General features: G+C 41.5%; 1 protein-coding gene across 3 annotated transcripts in view; it reads left to right on the top strand.

Moving 5' to 3' along the window:
- DNAJC27 (DnaJ heat shock protein family (Hsp40) member C27) overlaps positions 1-21211 on the top strand; it is a 40152-nt gene that overhangs the window by 16954 nt on the left and 1987 nt on the right. Inside the window, exons 6-8 of one of the 3 annotated variants that reach the window (XR_010337894.1) lie at positions 3928-4088; positions 7530-7665; positions 18701-18812. Coding sequence is in view for 2 of the 3 variants with exons in the window: in XM_012453312.3 (XP_012308735.1) it covers positions 3928-4088; positions 7530-7662 (294 nt within the window). In the remaining variant the exon portion in view is untranslated. Of the gene's footprint in view, positions 1-3927; positions 4089-7529; positions 11610-18700; positions 18813-21211 lie in introns of those variants that run through there. The other 2 variants (XM_012453312.3, XM_012453311.3) reach the window with 2 other exon arrangements.

Genomic DNA, 21211 nt, shown 5'->3' with positions numbered 1-21211 from the left:
TTTTCATGTTTTTTTTGTATGAGCAGTGGTTTTTGATTGAACACAAGGCATTGTGGATAATATACATTGTAGAGACTATAGATTCTTTTATCTTCCTCAGAAGACTGTTGATTCTTGATTGAAGAAGGTTGAATGTTGATTTTTGATTCCTCGGGAGGCAGTTCAATTATTGACAAATTAAAGTGAATTTGTGTTGGCTTGTTTTTTTGCCTTAATAGCAAGGATTTGAAGGAAGCCCAAAGTGTTTCCCAAGCCATTCTAATTTGGCAGGACTCAGCTTCCAAATTCTGCCTCTTTTCCGGATCTTGTCAGCTCTTGGTTTTAGGTTTTGTTAGGATGAGTCTATAACTTTTAAGGCACAGCCTTTCTGTGTTGCCTCAGTAGATGGTAGGGCTATCAATGAGGGGTTAAGGCAGTATCTCCACTCTGACAAGACTAAACCCTAACGTTCTCAGATAGCTCTTCCTCTGGCACCACTAGACCTCAGGATATTGGTTTTATTCTCAACCCCGTACCAGCTGTTATCTGGTAAGCCTTGGGTGATCTCACTCTATGCATATATAGCCCAGCCTTTGACTACAGACCTATGAGAGACCCCCATATGGACTTGGTGCTCAGCTCTGCCCAGCTGTCGCCTCTCCTGTGGCCTGCTGTGCAGATTCTAGCCACCTCAGCAGCCTCAAACTCCTACCTCTGCCTCTAAGGAGAGGAGAGACTTAGAGCTAGAGTCTGAGCAGACACAAGTCTCACTGAGCCTTAGAGGTAGTCTAAGGCTCAGTGAGACTTGTGTCTGCTCAGACTCTAGCTCTCTGTGGTGTTGTCAGGAAAATGGACTCCAAGTAGACAGCCAGGTGATTGTGGGACTTACCTCTCAGGGAGCAGTCTTGCACTTGCTGTTGTCCACTGCCAACAGTTTTCTTCTCAGTTCAATCGTAGTTGATGGCAGGAGGTCTAATCCAGTATTCATTACTCTGTCATGGCTGGAACTCAGACATGAAATTTAAACAGGCTTTGATCTCAATCCTAGTATTCTGTAACTTACACCATGGCTTGTCTTCTACAACCATGTGTATAGTGAATGGAATCCTGTGCCCTCAGAAATTTGTGAGTATTCATACTTCAGGTTAATTCATAGGCTAGACAATAACCTTACTGATACATACCACTAGCAAACATCCATGAACTGTGATCCCTTTTATGTGGCTTTTATCCTTTTAGATACATCTTGGATAGAACTAATGGATAAATTAGTCTGTTAAAAAAAAAAGGCTAATAGAAAGAGAATAATTACACTATTCTATAAGTAAGTACTTAAAAGTAGTGCTTTCCTGCTGGTTCAATTCAATAAATATTTTCTTTGTTTCCTATCTATTTAATAGATATTTTGTGTCAGGAAGGAACTTGGTTTTTTATACTGTTACTAGAGAGAGCAATATTAAAATAGAGTAAAGCCAAGCTAATACTTCTTGTGTCTTGGTCTCTAGTGGTATTCCTTTGACACCCCTTTTCAAACATCAAGGCTTCTTGTTAGGTTACCAAGTTGATTAGCTATTACTAGAGATAAGAAAGAAGAGTTGAAAAGAAAGATAAAAATTTTAGAAGGTAACAGGAACTATAGAAGAATCTGAAAAAGAAGAGAAAAAGATTTTTAAAGAAATTAGGAGAAGAGGAAATATGTCTATTTAAAAGTAGCTATGGTGTGGTAAATGAGTATTATTCAATAATAATTACAGTACGCAGAAGATGAAACATGAGCAGGTTCAAAAAAGCTTTCACTTAAAAAACCAGAAAAGTATAGCCAGGTGCATTGGCACATACCTATAATCCCAGCTGCTCAGGAGGCTGAGGCAGGAGGATCACTTGAGCCCAGGGGTTTGAGACCAGCCTGGCCAACGTAGACCCTGTCTCAAAAAAAAAGAAAAAACAGGCCAAGCACAGTGACTCATGCCTGTAAGCACTTTGGTAGGTTGAGGCGGGCGGATCACGAGGTCAGGAAATCAAGACCATCCTGGCTAACACAGTGAAACCCCGTCTCTACTAAAAATACAAATAATTAGCCAGGTGTGGTGGCACATGCCTGTAGTCCCAGCTACTCAGAAGGCTGAGGCAGAAGAATCGCTTCAGCTTGGGAGGCAGAGGTTGCAGTGAGCCAATATCGCACCAGTGCACTCCAGACTCCAGCCTAGGCAACAGAGTGAGACTCTGTCTCAAAAAAGAAAAAAAGAAAAGAAAAAACAAAATTGTAAAAGTGGGCAAAGAGGCTGGGTGCCGTGGCTCATGCCTGTAATCCCACCACTTTGGGAGGCGGAGGCAGGCGGACCACCTGAGATTGGGAGTTCAAGACCAGCCTGACCAACATGGAGAAACCCTGAAAAAAAAATACAAAATTAGCCAGGCGTGGTGATGCATGCCTGTAATCCCAGCTACTCATGAGGCTGAGGCAGGAGAATTGCTTGAACCTAGGAGGTGGAGGTTGCAGTGAGCCAAGATCGCGTCATTGCACTCCAGCCTAGGCAACAAGAGCAAAACTCTGTCTGAAAAAAAAAAAAAAAATGGGCAAAGAATATGAAGTTTGCAGAAAAAGAAAAGACCATAAGCATTTGGAAAAATACACACTTTCACTTACAATTAAAGACATGCAAATCAAACTATATTAGATGTGTATCAGATTGGCAAAAATTAAGATGTTTGATAATGGCCAGTGTTCATGAGGATTGGAGAAACAGGCACTCTCTCTTACACACAGTGATGGGAATGTAAACTGGTACAGCTTTTTTTGGACAACAGTTGTCAGATTCAAAAATTAAAATGTGCATACACTCTTGCTCAACAGTTCTGCATTTAGGAATTTATCCTAAAGCAGTATCTCCACAAGTGTACGGAAATGTATACACAAAAGAAAAATTTACTAAAGCACTGTTTGTAGTGGGGAAAAAAAAAAAAACAAACTAGAAACAACTGACTTGTCCAAGAATTTATGTTGGTTACATAAATTATGGTACAACCACACAATAAAATACTCAACAGTCATTTAAAAGAATAAAGAAAGTCTCTATATGTAGCTATAGAAAGATTCCAGGATGTATTATTATGTGGAAAAAAATGCAAGGTGCTAAGATGTGTTTAAGCTGATCTCCTTTAGGTACATGTTGAAAGAGTATGGATCTGTGTGTATACTGGCATAATGATGGTAAATTTTTCTGCAAGGATGTTCAAAAAAAATTAACAATGGTCACCTCCAGGAGAGGAACTTGAGGCACAGAGAGACACAGTTTTCATTTTACACTTTTCTTTACTATTTGTATTTTTCTAACAGTGTTCATCTATTACTTTTGTGGTTTTGGTTGGTTGATTTGTTTTTGAGACGGGGTCTGTCTCTGTCACCCAGGCTGGAATACAGTGGCATGATCTGGGCTCTCTGCAACCTCTGCTTCCTGGACTCAACCCATCCTCCCACCTCAGCCTCCCGGGTAGCTGGGACTATAAGCATGCACCACCACACTCAGCTAGTTTTTGTATTTTGTGTGTGTGTGGAAATGGGGTTTTGCCATGTTGCCCAGGCTGGTCTGGAACACCTGAGCTCAAGCAATCTGCCTGTCTTGCCTTCCCAAAATGCTGGGATTAGAGGCATGAGCCACCACGCCCAGCTCATCTATTACTTTTTAACTTCAAGTGTGGTTATCTGAAAGTAGGATTATTAGCCACTTTAATTTCATTCCTTATACTTTTTGTGTATTAAAACATGAATATATATATATTTATATTTAAATAGTATAAAAGAAAAAAATCTTCCAAAGTATGTATTTGCTTTATACACGACTTCCAAGAGTTGCTGGAATATACTAAAAGTCTCTTAAGTTGATACTTAAAAGGAATTCTTATTTTCACCAAATCATTTCTACACTGGGATGTGTTTTCTTTTTGCAGACCTTTTATGTATCCATAGTTGATTTATGTGAAAATGGCGGGAAACGCCCTACTACAAATAGCAGTGCTAGTTTCACCAAAGAACAAGCAGATGCCATTCGCAGAATTCGAAATAGTAAAGACAGTTGGGACATGCTGGGAGTCAAACCTGGGGCCTCAAGGTAAGCACTCTGGGATACTCAGTGCTGACCTCTATCATACAGAAAGACTCCACCACCAAAATTATGGGTGTGGTGTATCTTCTTCCAATTGGCTGGAAATACAAAGATGTATAAAAATATATTAGAATGACTCTGTTTCACTGAATTAGCTGAATACCAGAGACAAAATAGAGGACACAGTCACCTGCTAAGAAAACTGTCACATATATAAATGCTTTATATGGTATGCTCTGCTTTTATCTGTTTTGAACAAGAAGAGCCTTGAAGCTAGTGCACCTTAAAAACTTAACAAAAGAGAATCCTTAAATCATAGGATGTTAGAAGAGGAAAGCATGTTGGCAATCAACTTGTACAAACATTTCATTTTACTGGTGGGAAACTGGGATTCAGTGAGATTAAACATGTTCAAGAATCCCAGGAGTTAGTGGTATCATTGGTTCTTTACCCTGGAACACTGTATATTCATCTGTCTCTGTCTTTGTCTCTGAAGCCCTGCAAGTTCCTCATCTATGTGTGTATTTTTAAATTTAATTTTATTGGCCGGGCGCGGTGGCTCAAGCCTGTAATCCCAGCACTTTGGGAGGCCAAGGTGGGTGGATCACAAGGTCAAGAGATCGAGACCATCCTGGCCAACATGGCGAAACCCCTTCTCTACTAAAAATACAAAAATTAGCTGGGCATGGTGGTCGCACGCCTGTAGTCCCAGCTACTCGGGAGGCTGAGGCAGGAGAATTGCTTTCAGTGGTCTGATTCTACCATTACTACGTATGTTGTAATTTATATGTCTTATTTTGTACCTTGGCTCCCCACATTTACTTCACCCTTCCTACTTTTTCACCTTGGTTCCCACAAAAGAAAAAAGCATGTCTTGACATTGCCATGCAGCACCCAAAGCACTAAATATCTCTTCTCCATTCTGGCCTCACAGCATATCTTCAAGTCCAGAAGGAAAGAGGGGAAGGGAAGGGGAAGACTGCTACTGGTCACACTCACTCACCAGGTGATATTGAGGATGCATTAAACCTGTCAGGGAGTTCAGGTGACCTCATGTGTAGAGCACAGAGTATATTGAAATCTTCTTTTTTGTTGTTGTTCAGTGCTATACCCTTGTTTATTGTAGATTTTTAGTGAGTTTTGAAATTGGAAAACGTGAGTCTTCCTATTTTGTTTTTTTTTTCCCAAGATTATTTGACTATTATGGATCTGTTGTAATTCTATATATATTTTCAGATCAGCTTCTCTATGAAAAAAAAAAAAAAGCCAGTAGGGTTTCAGTAAGATTGCACTGAATCCGTATATCTGTATCTTTTAAATTTCTTTTTAGACCTTCATAGTCTCTTTCTGAATTCTTCTGTGTCATCTCCAAGGGATACTGGCTCTAAACTTAAGAAATGGTTACTTTATCTACTTACTAGTAGACTTAGAACAATATTCATTAAGGAAGAAGAAAGTTTGGGTTCCTTATGTATTCACTTCGCTTAATTGGAATTTACTAGAACTTACAGAGCCCCATAGGGTCCATATCCTTAACCAATAGAAACATGAGCTTCTCTTACCTTTGTTCCACTGGGCCTAGCAAACTAATTTTGTATGGCACCAAGTACATTTGGGAAAAAAAACCTTAAAACATTTTTTTCTTAAGTTGTAGAGAGTTTTGATATTTATTGAGTGTTAACTGCGTTTACTGTTCTTGAACTTTAAGAAAATCCTCGTCTTCAGCAGAATTGATGTATTTGTTGCATCTTGAGAGTTTCTGCTGCTACCTGCAAATCTTGAAAGGCCCTCTTAATGCAGAGGACCAGGTGTAACTACTGACCCAGTGTGGACACCCTCTCTCGGGAGGCAGAGTGGCTGGAAGGGCCCTTCCCAGGACTCCCTCATGGAAGAATAGAATGCTATGCCTTCCTCAAGGACACAGGGTCTTTAGGACAAATAACAATTCTGACAATTCAAATTGCTTCAGAGAGGGAGAATGTCATTCTTGTTAGCAAAATTATCAAAGTTACACATGTAGAAAAACAACACACAGGGCACCAGGAAGGCCCCCACAGAGCAGCCTTCTGAAAGAATGGGGTTCTTGCTAAAACAAGAAAATTCAGAACCACTCTAATAGCAGAAAGCAGAAAAGGCCCTCAAATGTATACCTAAGATTTGGAGAACTGTTAACATGACCCTATGACTTCAGTCTCTCCAAGTTGAAACATAAAACTTGCCATCATAGCCAAGGTATCAAAGGCCATCTCCCTGATTTAGAGAGCCACATTAGAAATCCTTCTAATAAAAAATAAAGGAGAAAGCCTAGGGCATTTGGCTATAAGCATATCCATGCTTATAGGATCACTGGAACCCTGAATTACAAACGGAAGGTGGGAAATAAAACCATCTGGTAGAGACAGAGTTTAATCTGACCAGGGGGGTGGTTGGGTACTTAGATCCCTCTGGGAGGCCTGACACCTGAGGGTGATGACCAGTGGGGACGGGGACAGGAATATCCAGGCCCCACCCCAGCCAGTTTCTGCTCTTTGAGGAGCTCAGAAGCCTGCAGTTCTCTCCTGGAGCGCTGCTGGTTTATGGGAATTGCTGGATTGGAGAGGCACTCTTACAGCTCCTTTCCTCTCCGGGTAATACTAATCTCTGTCGTGTTTCTTCTTTGATCTCAGTGAGCTCATTGTCACTCTGGTCTACCCCTTTCCAGCATCCCTTGCTTGCTCAATGGTATCACCTTCTTGGGCCTCAGATTCCTCATGACCTTGACGCTGGAGCTCATTTCAGCCTTTTCCTTTTATCCTCTCCTCCTGGATACTCAGCTCATCATCCACTCTGCTATTTCGTTCTTTATCTTTTATCTTCCCTTGTTTCCTTCCACAAACACCTTAATCTAAACTCTTATACTCACGCCTGGGTTATGTAACAACCTCCTGTATCCTAACTTCAAGAAACAGTTTTCCCAGCACATGCTTGTCATGAAACACCTACTGTTGTGACATCAAGCCCAGGTGTCGGGGTTGTTTTGCTTTCCGTCTGTGCTGTGTCCAGGCTCCATTCCAGGCCACTGTCAGCTCTCTCCCAGACCCCTTCTTTCAGAAGGTAACTCTGGTGCCTTCCTTGATGCCCAAGCCCTTATTCTTTCAATCAGCAAAGATATGTGGAGTGCCTGCAAGGTGCCAAATACTGCCTGTTTTCATCTGATCATGCTTTTACTAAGTGTTTCATTAGCATTTATATACTTTTTGCATTTTGTACTACTTTCTATTTGTATTATATTTTGCATATTATTTATTGGTTCAATGTCTGTTTTCTAGTCTTTTAATCTTGCCTTTGAGAAAGGGTAATAATTTAGGGTATGTTTACTGCAAGAGATATTATGTGTATCCGAGCAGCTAACATGCAGTGGGTTGGGCTAACTCTGTTACTAACACAGATCTTGGCTTCTTTTCACAGGGATGAAGTCAATAAAGCGTATCGAAAACTTGCTGTGCTTCTTCACCCTGACAAATGTGTAGCACCTGGTAGCGAAGATGCCTTCAAAGCAGTTGTGAATGCTCGGACAGCCCTCCTGAAAAACATCAAGTAGAAGGTAGAGAAAAAAGCCAAGTGTGGGACTCAAGCGCCAACAGACTTTCCCTAGAGGTGAAATAACCAATGTGGAGTTTTCCTTCCCAGAATCTCACTGCTCTTTTTATTCATTTGTGTATTAGTAATTCAGGTGTCTGTTGCCATTTCATAGGCATTTTACTGAGAGATGATCTGCACTTGTATGAAGTGAAGAGAACTGAGCGTCACTTATACCCTATACTTCATTTCATATTTCTAGATAATCTGATTTTTTTTCTCATTCATCAGTTCTGTAATTGTAGCATCCCTTAGACATTTCACTTGGGGAAATCCACGAGGTTTCTGGAGGAAGGGAAGAGAGGACAAGAGGACCCTTTCACTTTTTCTTTTTTACTCAATTCATCATCAGAGAAGAAAATAACAAAAATGGAAGCAAACAACATCAGATCCCCCGTATGTTTAGTGTGATCTTACAGACAAGTTGCTGCTTTTACAGTGAGTTCCTTAGGTGGTATTTTAACTATCGATCTGTAATGATGACTCTTGGCAGCCCCTTGGGAGTTTGTAAAATGAGGCGATTCAGTTCTGAATTGAGCAGTCCTTTATGACATTCACTCTGTTCCCCTTCTGCAGCCACCAGGGGGAGAGACAAGCCTTTCCTAAGAGAAAAGGTGGTGGCAGCCACAAATTCTAGGTACATTGGCTGCTGCTCATCCTGCCCCTGGATCTGAGGGCTTTCCTTTGCCATAGAAATGGTTGCTGGTAGCAGTAGAGAGCACTGTGCACCTGGGAATGAGGAATCAGACCCCAAGAAGAAGTACTTGCAGAAGCCAGGCGCAGTAGTATCCACCTGTAGTCCCAGCTACTCAGGAGGCCAAGACAGGAGGATTGCTTGAGTCCAGGAGCTTGAGTCCCACCTGGGCAGCATAATAAGAGTTTGTCTGTTTAAAAAAAAAAAAAAAAAGGTACTTACAGGTCACACTTGAAGATTCTGCACATGTCGGCAGAGAGAAAGGTCAGCCGAGCTTGGGGCAAGCTTGATGTATGCAGTAGGAGAGACTTCTTAAGAGGCTTAGCCCTTGTCTTATTGCCAGCCTTTGCCTCAGGCAGGTGGGAAAGGCAGGGTCACTCCTCTGCAAAGCTGGCCTCTTCTGCACTTCCTCACCAGTGTTGTTTCTTCCTTTTTTTCTTCTTTTCCCCTTTCCCTCTTGTGTTTTTTCTGAACCCTTCATCTGCCATCATTTCTCTCCTCTTGAGTCCGTGGCTTCTGGCCACTGCCTCCTCCCTTTTCTAAGCCTTGGCCAGGGCCTGGTTGACCAGAGACAAGTATGGATCCTTTGGCTGCCAGTCGGGGGAGATCTCAGGGCCTCTGTGGGGAGGAATCTCTGTAATTCCTGCTTGGGCTCCAAATCTCTAAAGAGTGGTATTTTTAAACTATAGCTTACAAAATACATTCTCTGGCCACAGTCTCCTCCTCCTTGGTATACAAGGATAGATGAAGTTCACATATTAGGACTGGCACTCCTTACACTGCTTATAGAACCAGTCTCAGCACTTGACTCATTACATCACCACTCTTGTTACATCACTCATATTTTGAGCTGCAACCACACTAATTCACATTTTTATATACTTTCAATTAGCTAATTGGGGCTTGAAAGTATATAAAATATTCTCATCCTGTGAATTGTAAAAAGCTATCCCATATCAATTGCCAAAGAGTGTCTACCTTACCACCTAAGAAGAAAAGCCACTTTCTTCCAATCCAAGCCCACCGCAGTCTCGTGGATTTTCCACACAGCAGCTTTTCACTGTGTGACTGTACTTGGGCTACACTGGGCTTGTTATCAGGAAACCAGAGCATTGCTTTATCCTATCAGTTTTCATCTTGGCAATATCGAAACAACTTTTTAAATGAACTGTTTGATATATGTCATTTCTTACGAGGTTTTCCTCTGGCCTTTAACTGGCTTCTGAGGCTATAGAACTTCAACCCAGAGTTCTTCGGGACCTAAATTTTCCTTAAGGAAGGCCATTATCATGCTGAAAGCACTCAGATATGTCTTCCCTCACAATAGAATGCAGAAGTCATATGAATGAGGGATGTGCATGGTAGCGTTAGCCCGGATTGACATGATAACTCAATGTGAGGCGCTATATAAAAGCTGGTGCCAGTTTTCATCACTGTTATTAAATACCAGATTGGTAACCTCATTCAACTGTATTGCGCAGATGAACAATTATAGCAGAGAACATTCATTAGTGCTTCCATTCATATCCTTACTTGTGAGTTGCTGAAAAATTCCTGAGCTTGATTCTTAAGTCTTGGAACTCAGTTTCCAACACTTTCATTATTAATGTTAAGAATGGCCATAGACCACTTCATTTACATAAAAGGAATAAAATAAGCAAGTTAAGCTTCAGGGTCCTACAATTTTTGATTTCTATAACCCTTCAGCAGAATGTGAAGAAATAACAAAACATGATCTGTAATAAAAAGGTTTTTTTGGCACTAACTTCATGCAAATTTCACAGACCTCTATGCATTAATTTAAATTCTTGGTGCAGATGTGTGCTTTGCAGTTCAACTTTATTAAAAATCCTTCAGCCAGTTAGGATTTCAAAACACATTAGCTAGAGTAACAGCTAGCAGAATAATTACAATGGCTAAAACGTTTTTATAGAGAATCTTGTTTTTCAAAAAAGAATAAAAAGCTTGAATAGCTATTATTGAAGAAAAGCCATGTCTTCAACATCTGAGTCACCAAGAAGTAACACTTTTTAAACTTGTTAGAAATCCCTGGAGGCATTTCAAATTCATTGTCTAACCTACCTAAGCACTTTAAAATACAGCCTCCTTTTGTTCATCTGTTCCTATTCATGCTTCCTTTTGGATTGATATCTCAGCTGTCAATATTTCTTTGACTCCAGCATTGTCATTTTTATTTCTACATATAAATGTGTCCTTGGTTTTATTAGCCTGTTAATTTAAAAGTACAGACTTGGGAGTCATTGTGTTGCTACCTAAGAGAAATTGCTACAGTTCTGTAGACTGCACATCCTTCTTTAAGGCATACATTTACCTCAGGAAACTTACTCTAGTAGGTTCTGATATATTGAATTCTAAACTAAGTAACTATTTCTTTATACCTATAAACTAGTACCTGATTCACCGTTAGTTAAACGAGCCATAGATAAGGCAGCTAAATTTCCGAAAGATAGTCTGAGTAAGTAGGCAGCCACTGCAAGCTCCGAATCATAGAACAATGACAGCATCACAAGGGGGAGGGAGGGATTTTGCTCTGAAGTTAGAAAGGGTGGAGCTGTAAGCCATGTGCATGTTGCCTTTGAGAGTAACAGTGTCCCTCTTACAAGCAATTCCACTAGGCATGGGAATGCCACCTCCTTTGCTACTGTACCCCATCAAGCTTACTCTGAATCAAAGTTTTTGTAAAACTTTTGAAAATGAACTTAGCTGCAAAATATAGCTAACCACCTTCCATTGAAAGCTTTGTAAAGTGAAGAGAGGTTCATACTTCTCATAATTGGTATTCAGCACAATTGGAAGACACAGTTACATTGTTTGTATATTGTTTTTTCCATTAAACTTTTCTAGAGAAGACAAAAGCTTACACTTGTGACATGGATAAGTGAGATGGCGACTAACGAGCAGTGCAATATTAGGCGGTGCAATAGAGGCCCTATTGGCGAGATGAGTTTTGCTGGGGAGCTGGACAGTGTTGGTTAGCTTCCTGCATTGATTGCTCCTGGGCATTCTTCCCCCTTAACTGTGAAAGCAGCGTTTATCAATGAGCTCTTTGCTCTTACAAGGTAATTTACATATTTTCTTTCTGTTGAAATAACTGAAAATGTTAAATCTACCAGTTGTTTATGTCTTGTAAACAGAGTGTCATATGTATTTAAGTTGTGTATTTTTATAAAGTAAAGCCAAATATCAAACATCGGTCTGTGGGCTGCATTTACTTGTGGAAACACTGATCTTTAATGGAAAATATACTAGGCTAGAAGCCAACTGTGACCCTCAGTAAGACATTCCTTAGAATGGCCCACCTCTCTTTCAGGGGAGCTACTCTGTCCTCTTTGTCCTGCTTATCATGGTCTAAAGGGGAGACGTTCAAAATGTTCAATTCTTTTTTTTTTTAGATAGAGTCTCACTCTACCACCCCAGCTGGAGTACAGTGGTGTGATATTGGCTCACTGCAACCTCCATCTCCTGGGTTCAATCAATTCTCCTGCCTCAGCCTCCCAAGTGATAGCTGGGATTATAAGCGCCCACCACCACGGGTGGCTAATTTTTGTATTTTTTAGTAGAGACCGGGACAGGGTTCCATCATGTTGGTCAGGCTGGTCTCAAACTCCTGACCTTAAGTTATCCATCCTTCTCAGCTTCCCAAAGTGCTGGGTTTACAGGCATGAGCCACTGCACCTGGCCTCAAAATGTTCAAGTTCTTTCCTATCCTTCCTTTCTGGTCTCAGACACCAGTCCGCAGGACAGGACTGTGACCCAAAATAGGTCACATAGGTGTCCCTCCCTAGCATCTCTCTAACTGGAGCTAGGAAGATACATTTTCTCTCAGGAAAGGAGAATAGGAGTCCCAGTGATGCCGACAACCTTGATTCCAACCTCATGGAAAAAACTTGAGAATGAAGCAGCCATCCAGAGAGAGGCAGAGTCCTGATGGTTTTAAGGTTTTCCTTCCAGTGCTTGAGGGGGGTCCCGTGAACTTGTTTGTCAAGTTCATCAGCCACCCCAGAGTCCTTCCACTTGTTTACTGCTTCAGTTTAGTTGGACTTTGCTTTCTGTTACCTGCAACCTAAAGATGTTAGAGAATAAAAGCCAACAAGGATGGTGAGCAGGGCTTAGAAATCTGTGGTCTATAGACTGATAATAACATTTGACAAGTGTAACATTTTATATGTGAAAATATATCCAATTACTTGGTTTTTCTCAACTGGGGTCTTTGGCTACTTTTTAAAACCATAACCAATTATAAATGGAAAAGAAAAATTGGACTCAGTTTGTTTCAGGGGCAATTTAAGATGCAGAATTATCTGGCTTTTTAGTATCCATTTGATCCACTGCCTGTCAAGGGCAGCTGTAATTTCTTAAATTGTTAATGAAACTTTGCTGTTAAAATATTCATTCACCATGTATTTACTGGGCATCCACCATGTGCCAGGCCCTGTTCTAGGCACGGGAGATCTCGCAGAGCACAGAAGTGACAGAAACCCTGCCCTGTGGAGCTTACGGTCTAGTGTTGTTTTTTAAAATTTGTGTTTTAAAGAGTTTCTTTTTTTCTATAATTTATTTCTCAAAAGCAAGTTTGCATTTTTTAGAAATCTTCAAGATATACAATTTGAGAAATAATACTCTTATTGCTACTGTTTACTGAAGATCATGTAGGTTGTTAAATGCTTTTATTAATTTTTTTGAGAACTCAACCATTATCATGCCAAGCTCAGTTTTTCAGGTTGGCCTAAAGGAAATAGTTCCAGCCATGTGTACTGGCTCATGCCTATAATCCTAGTGCTTTGGGAGGCTTGCGGGGAGGGGGGCGAGGATCACTTGAAGTCAGGAGTTCAAGACCAGCCTGGCCAATATGGTGAAGCCCCCCTAAAAATACAAAAATTTGCTGGGGGTGGTGGCGCACAACTGTAGTCCCAGCTACTAAGGAGGCTGAGTGCTTGAACCCCGGAGGTGGAGGTTTCAGTGAACAGAGATCATGCCACTGCACTCCAGCCTGGGCAACAGAGTAAGACTCCGTCTCAAAATAAAATAAAATAATAAAGGAAATAGTTCCAACTTTAGTTAGGGATTTCTTTATATACAAGTTTGTATATTTATCATGAAAACATTAACATATTCTTCCAAAGCAGTTGAAAGGTGGGTTCATTTTGAGGGAAAATATCTAAAATCTGTTATTTTAGTTATATAAACAAATGTGTACCTATAATATCACCTCGTTAAAATTCTGGTCAGTTGACTGTTCTAAATGCTATGACTTTAAGAAAATGTCTCTTTGCATTCAAAACAATTCATTGATAATTATAAAATCAGCAGCTGTAACCCATGAAAGCATTTGAATTAGGAAGTGAATGTAAAAATCTGCTATGATTGAGAGAAATTAAGATGAGAGGGTCTTATATCCTCAGATGTCAGGATATAAACATTCTGCTAGTTTTAGAGTATGAGAGAATGAAAAGTTAATTGAATAAATAAGAAAGAAAGAAGGCGTCTTAGTGGTTCAAAAGGAAAATAAGGCCAGGCATGGTGGCTCACGTCTGTAATCCCAGCACTTTGGGAAGCTGAGGTGGGTGGATCACCTGAGGTCAGGAGTTCCAGACCAGCCTGGCCAACAAGGTGAAACCCCGTCTCTACTAAAAATATAAAAAGTAGCTGAGAGTGGTGGTACATACCTGTAATCCCAGCTACTCGGGGGGCTGGGACAGAAGAATTGCTTGAACCCGGGAGGCAGAGGTTGCAGCGAGCCAAGATCGTAGCACTCCAGCCTGGGTGACAAGAGCGAAACTCTGTCTCAAAAAAAAAAAAGAAAAGAAAAATAGAACCAACGGTCTCCCTCTAATTAGCAGGGAACGAACAGAAAAGCCCCAAGTCAGTGGTTGTCAACTGTTTTTTTAGTGACTGAGCCCTCTATTTCTAGTAAATTCCAACATGGGACCCCTATATATAAAAGAGTTAAAAGCAACATTGTATCAGGACAAATCTATTAGTTCACATTGGTAACTTCACCCCTTCTAGAAGCAAGCGAATAGGCAGCTGTGCCTCCTGAGGAAGATGGCAGGGTTTATATTTGAAGATAGTAATCTCCCCTGCTCACAGATGCTGGTGGAGGAGAACACCTTGCCCAAGAAAGTGAATCGTGCTCAGGGAAACTGGGTTAAGAGCTTCTGCCGGGCCTCGTGCTGAAGGCAGTGCTGGGCAGAGGCTCTGTTTAATGTTAATTCCTGAAGAGATTTTAGCTATGAGGGAACTGTGCTGTGAGACATTGTGCTTAAGGCACAGAGTTAAGCTGCTCTTCCAAAGAAATGAATACGACTCCTGGAGGTTGGGGACTGCCTAAAGGAAGAGAAAAATTTGATTAGATGGAGTAGAAGACTGGGGTCTTGAGAAGGGTAGTTAGAAAGATGCTGGATGGTAGAAATTATGAGATATTAAATCATCTTAGAAAGATAGCCAGGGAGAAGTTCCAGAAATAACCAATGACTCCTAAAAACATGTATGGCTTTTATTTTTATAATGTTCTCCCCATTTTACACATGAGAACATCAAGGCTCAGAGGAGTTAAATGCCTTGCCCGAGGACACATAGAAAACTAATCATGCCGGGAGAGGTGGCTTACACCTGTAATCCCAGTACTTCAGGAGGCCAAGACATAGCAGATTGCTTGAGCTCAGGATCACTCTGGGCAGCATGGTAAAATCCCGTTTCTATAAAAAACACAAAAATTAGCCGGGCATGGTAGCACACTTGTAGTCCCACCTACTCGGGAGGCTGAGGTGGGAGGATAACGTGAGCCTGGGAGATCAAGGCTGCAGCGAGCTGTGATTGTGTCACTGCACTCCAGCCTGGGGGGAATAAAAAGCTATTCAAACCTAAGACTGCCCATTTGCAGAATCCAGACTCCCACCGTACACTCTGAGGTTCAGGATCCAAATCTGAAAATATTCTGCTTCCCACTCATAAGTCATATTGTGCCTGCTTTCCCAGGTTGCTTAGATGGACATAAAAAGGTCTATATATTTTTAAAAGACCACCATAGACAATTTTCCTCATCAAATCCTGTACGTATGCAGAGGAATGACAGAAACTTCTTTCTGAGGTGAGCCTAAACCAAGAGGGAGTTAACATGAATACTCTAGAACATTGCATTTAATACATTTGGCTGGATGTACTTACTGCATTTTCTTTTTCTCTCTCTCTCTCTCTTTTTTTTTTGAAACAAGGTCTCACTCTGTCACCCAGGCTGGAGCGCAGTGGTGCAATCTCAGCTCACTGCAACCTCCGCCTCCTGGGCTTAAGTGATCCTCCTACCTCAGCCTCTTGAGTAGCTGGGACCACAGGCACATGCCACCGTGCCTGGCTAATTTTTCCTAGTTTTTGTAGAGACAGTGTCTCTCTATGTTGCCCAGGCTGGTATCAAACTCCTGGGCCCAAGCAATCCACCTGCCTTGGCCTCCCAAAGTGCTGAGATTACAGGCATGAGCTGTCATGCCTGGCCATTTTTATTTTAACGAAATTTTAAACTCTTACAGAACCTCTGATGCCTCCAGAATGACTTGAAAATCGTATCTTAAGGGACATCCACCCAAGCCAGCAACTGAGAGTTCAATAACCTATGAGGCGGGAAGACAGGGAGAGACCCACTCTAAGGATTTTGTTTCTGAGTGATTTTCATGTTCCTAACATTCTTTTGTCACAGTTAAAACCCAGGAAGCTGTAAAAGGGCTGTTGCCTGCCCCATCCTTGCCCCTAAACCTGGCCGGGCATTTTGTGTGGAATCACTAGCACTACACAAGGCAAAGGTGGTTTATATTCACCAAACTCTAAAGCTTGTCTCTGAGAAGTGCAATTTAGGTAATGGGGTTAGGATAGTTTCACTTTTCGTCCTATTCCTGTCTATATGGCTTGAGTTTTCCCAATAAATATCAACTACAGTGTACTTTGGTCATCTAAAAAGCTATACAAAACCAAAAACTAAGCATAGCACCAATTTTTTTTTTGTATTTTTTAATTGCATTTTAGGTTTTGGGGTACATGTGAAGAACATGCAAGATTATTGCATAGGTACACACATGGCAATGTGATTTGCTGCCTTCCTCCCCATCACCTATATCTGGCATTTCTCCCCATGCTCGCTCTCCCTAACTCCCCACCCCCTGCTGTCCCCGCCATTTCCCCCCAACAGACCCCAGTGTGTGATGCACCCCTCCCTGTGTCCGTGTGTTCTCATTGTTCAACACCCACCTATGAGTGAGAACATTCAGTGTTTGATTTTCTGTTCTTGTGTCAGTTTGCTGAGAATGATGGTTTCCAGGTTCATCCATGTCCCTACAAAGGACATGAACTCATCGTTTTTGATGGCTGCATAATATTCCATGGTGTATATGTGCCACATTTTCCCTGTCCAGTCTATCATCGATGAGCATTTGGGTTGGATCCAGGTCTTTGCTATTGTAAACTGTGCTGCAATGAACATTCGTGTGCATGTGTCCTTATAGTAGAACGATTTATAACCCTTTGGATATGTACCCAGTAATGGGATTGCTGGGTAAAATGGAATTTCTATTTCTAGGTCCTTGAGGAATCACCACACTGTCTTCCACAATGGTTGAACTAATTTACACTCCCACCAACAGTGTAAAAGTGTTCCTATTTCTCCACATCCTCTCCAGCATCTGTTGTCTCCAGATTTTTTAATGATCGCCATTCTAACTGGCGTGAGATGGTATCTCAATGTAGTTTTGATTTGCATTTCTCTAATGACCAGTGATGATGAGCATTTTTTCATATGTTTGTTGACCTCATGTATGTCTTCTTTTGTAAAGTGTCTGTTCATATCCTTCGCCCACTTTTGAATGGGCTTGTTTGTTTTTTTCTTGTAAATCTGTTTTAGTTCTTTGTAGATTCTGGATATCAGCCCTTTGTCAGATGAGTAGATTACAAAAATTTGTTCCCATTTGGTTGGTTGCTGAATTTTTTTTTTTTAACTCATTCTGAAACTTTGTGGGAACCTCTTACAGTAAAGCTGCCATGAAATCCTACTTCTTTTTACATTAGTAGAAATTTCAGACTACAGGGGAAAAAAAGCTTTTAATCACTTAGAAGTTTTTCAGGAAGCTAACATAGCAATCAGTGCTCCCTGGCTGGGATTTCAAATCCACGTAAGGTAGTTACATATCCGTAAACTCCACTCTCATATAACACAGTAGCAGCAGCAGCAGAATTGAAATGAGAAGATTTGGGATAGTCTTATCTCTCCTGTTAATTAATAGAGTAGCCTTGGGCAAGTGGATTCACCTTCTGAGGTTAGGTTTCCTCCGTTATTAGATGAGGCCATTTAATTAAATAACACCTAAGGTACTTTTTAAAGACCATTATTTTATGAAATTTTACAAGGCCAGTAAAAACCAGGCTTTGTAAAATTTCTTTCCCAAACTTCTTGCATATAATTCCACTGCAACATTAACTGAGAGTTAAATAATCTAAGAACAGATGAGGAGGCTGGGAGAGGTCTACCCTTTGAGGGGATTTCTTCAACACAGCCCCCCCCAAAAAAACAGGAGAGAAGAAAAATAAAAATTAATTTTTAAAATATTAGTGAATTGGCCAGGCACGGTGGCTCACACCTGTAATCCTAGCACTTTGGGAGGCCAACGCTCGTGGATTGCCTGAAGTCAGGAGTTCGTGACCAGCCTGGACAACATAGCAAAACCCCATCTCTACTAAAAATGCAAAAATTAGCCAGGCATGGTGGTGGGCCCCTGTAATCCCAGCTACTCAGGAGGCTGAGGCAGGAGAATCACTTGAACCTGGGGGTCAGAGGTTGCAGTGAGACGAGATTGCATCACTTCACTCCAGCCTGGATTTAAGAGTGAAACTCCATCTCAGAAAAAAAATATATATATTTATGTATATCTTATATATTATATATTTTTATGATATATATTTCATATTTTATATATATTTATATACATATTTTATATATAATTTATATATTTATGTATATTTACATATACATTTATATATATTATATATATATATATTAGGCTTTTCCTAAGGTTTGGAATAACAGGCATTGTTGAACTCATTTTTTTAAAACAATTGTATACAGAGATAGATATGGATTTTTTTTTGCGACAGAGTCTCACTCTGTCACCCAGGCTGGAATGCAGTGGTGCAGTCTCGGCTCACTGCAGCCTCCGCTTTCCAGACTCAAGTGATCCTCCCATCTCAGCCTCCCAAGACTACAGGTACATACCACTACACCCAGCTAATTTTTGTATATATTTTTTAGAGACGGGTTTTGGCCATGTTGCCCAGGCTGGTCTCAAATTCCTGGGCTCAAGCGATCCACCTGCCTCAGCCTCCTAAGGAACAGGGCTATAGGTGTGCACCACCATGCCTGGGTAAGTCTGCTTTTTTTTTAATTAAAGAAAAACCTTAAATTCTTACTACATGAAATAGTGATTATGGCATCTCATTTTACAAAGGTTTGAGATGATATCACAGGTTTGAAATTTTTAGTAGTATGGGTGTGGTGGCTCACACCTGTAGTCTCAGCACTTTGGGAGGCCGAGGTGGGAGGATCACTTGAGGCCAGGAGTTTGAAACCAGCCTGGGCAACATAAAGATCCTGTCTTTATAAAAAGTTAAAAAATAAAAATTTTAAAAATTAGCTGTTTGTGGTGGTGTGGTGGTATGGACCTGTCATCCCAGCTACTGGGGTGGCTGAGGAGGGTTGATCCCTTGAGCCCAGGAGTTTGAGGCTGTAGTGAGGCATGATTGTGCCACTGCACTCTAGCCTGGGTGACAGAGTGAGACCCCAACTCAGAAAGAGAAAATAAAAGAAAAATGATTCCTGGAAAAGCGCTAACCCTGACTTGATTTTGATGGGGTTGGGGGAAGCAAAAAAAACTTTTTCAGTAGCAAGTCCATAAGACTCTATTGTTAAAAGACATTCTTTTATGAAACAGAAGTTATCTTAGCTCTCACGCTCACATTTTCACCAAGGATGGGAAAACTTAAAATTTACCTCTTAAGGTAAGTTAGTCACTTCTGGTTTTAAACACAATTAACTCAAGATTGAAACTCAGTAAATGCAAGATCATCTCCCCCTCACATTTCTGCTCCCCTCTTTCTTCCCAGGGGAGATCTAAAGTTGAGGCGGGAGTGAACACCACACCATAATGCAAGCATTACAGTAGTCTTAGAAAATTTACTTAGAAGTGCTAAAACTAAGCACTTTTCCTTACCCAAAGTATAGGGATAAAATATTTATCGTAAGGGGTTATTGCGAGATTCAAATGCAATGCTTTTTCACTGCTTAGGAAGTACTTGGTCTATAGTAAGTGCTCAATAAATGATAGGAATGTGAATATTATCCCATAGGCAACAGAAAGCTTCATAAAGTAGGAGTTTGAGGAAAAGGAGTTGCTTTCCAAATTTGCCCTCTTTTTTTTTTTTTTTTTTTTTTGAGACAGAGTGTCTCACTGTGTTGCCCAGGCTGGAGTGCAGTAGGGCAATCTCAGCTCACTGCAACTTCTGCCTCCTGGGTTCAAGTGATTCTCCTGCCTCAGCCTTCCGAGTAGCTGGGATTACAGGCATGCACCACCACGCCCAGCTAATTTTTGTATTTTTTAGTAGAGACAGGATTTTACCATGTTGGCCAGGCTGGCCTCGAACTCATGACCTCAGGTGATTTCCCTCCCTCGACCTCCCAAAGTGCTGGGATTACAGGCATGAGCCACCGCACCCAGCCAGGGATGTGCATTTCTAACAAGCTTCTCAGCTCTCATCCTGCCAGGAGAACCGTTTTCTGTCCACTTGCCATGCCTTACCCTCACCGCCTTGGTTGCCCTCTAGCTGGTCCTACTGGTCGATCTCCCACTGATGTCATTGGTCCCTCCATGGCCTCCAGGCTGGAGGTATGAGCACTGATCCTCCTAGTTGTCCAGGCCTCCCCTGCTTTGCCTCCTGCTTCCTGGTGGGTTGGTAACTCTGGGCCACTTTCCCTATCCCAGCTATGAGGCCTGTCCCCTCAGGCCTCTCTTCCAGCCATCACCACTCTGAGGCTCTGGTGCCATATCAGACCCAATTTCATGTCAGGCTCCCCTTGAAAACTGCAACTACAACCTTCCAAGCTGTCTTCGAGTTTTTTACTAGGACTGAGGACTGATTGTTCTGCTGGCAAACTGGCTCCCTGGGGAGGGGGTTGGGGAAACCCTGATTTGTAGCTTTTGCTTGATTCCCATGGTATAAATACTCACTGTGGTTGATTTCATGTTGAAGAGAAATAACACCACCGACCAATAAGATCTCACAAGCTGTGACATCAAACTCCAGCTTGGCACTTTGTTGACTCCAGGAAAGGGGGAAAGTGGGCTGGGCTCTAATGCAGCCTCCAGCAGCCAAGCTTTCCTCCCAGACCTCAGGAGCCCTCCCCTGTGATCTCATCTCCTCAACTACATTCTTAGCGCTTGGAGGGATGATGTCTCAAAGTCTTCTCTCTTAGGATTCCTCACAGGGCACTTGAGGAGGCACTAAGTATGTTGACTGATGACTGTTTTAAAATATTGCTGTTAGGCTGGGTGTGGTGGCTCATGCCTCTAATCCCAGCACTTTGGGAAGCCGAGGTGGGCAGATCACCTCAGGTCAGGAGTTCGAGACCAGCCTGGCCAACATGGTGAAACCCCATCTCTACTAAAAATATAAAAATTAGCCAGGTGTGGTGGTGGGCACCTATAAGCCCAGCTACTCAAGAGGCTGAGGTAGGAGGATTACTTGAACCTGGGAGGTGGAAGTTGCA

Source organism: Aotus nancymaae, unplaced genomic scaffold (genome assembly GCF_030222135.1).
Source record: "Aotus nancymaae isolate 86718 unplaced genomic scaffold, 86718_ANA_hifiasm-v0.15.2.pri h1tg000057l, whole genome shotgun sequence".
In the NCBI taxonomy this organism is placed as follows: Eukaryota; Metazoa; Chordata; class Mammalia; order Primates; family Aotidae; genus Aotus; species Aotus nancymaae.
This window is presented reverse-complemented; position numbering and strand designations above follow the sequence as displayed.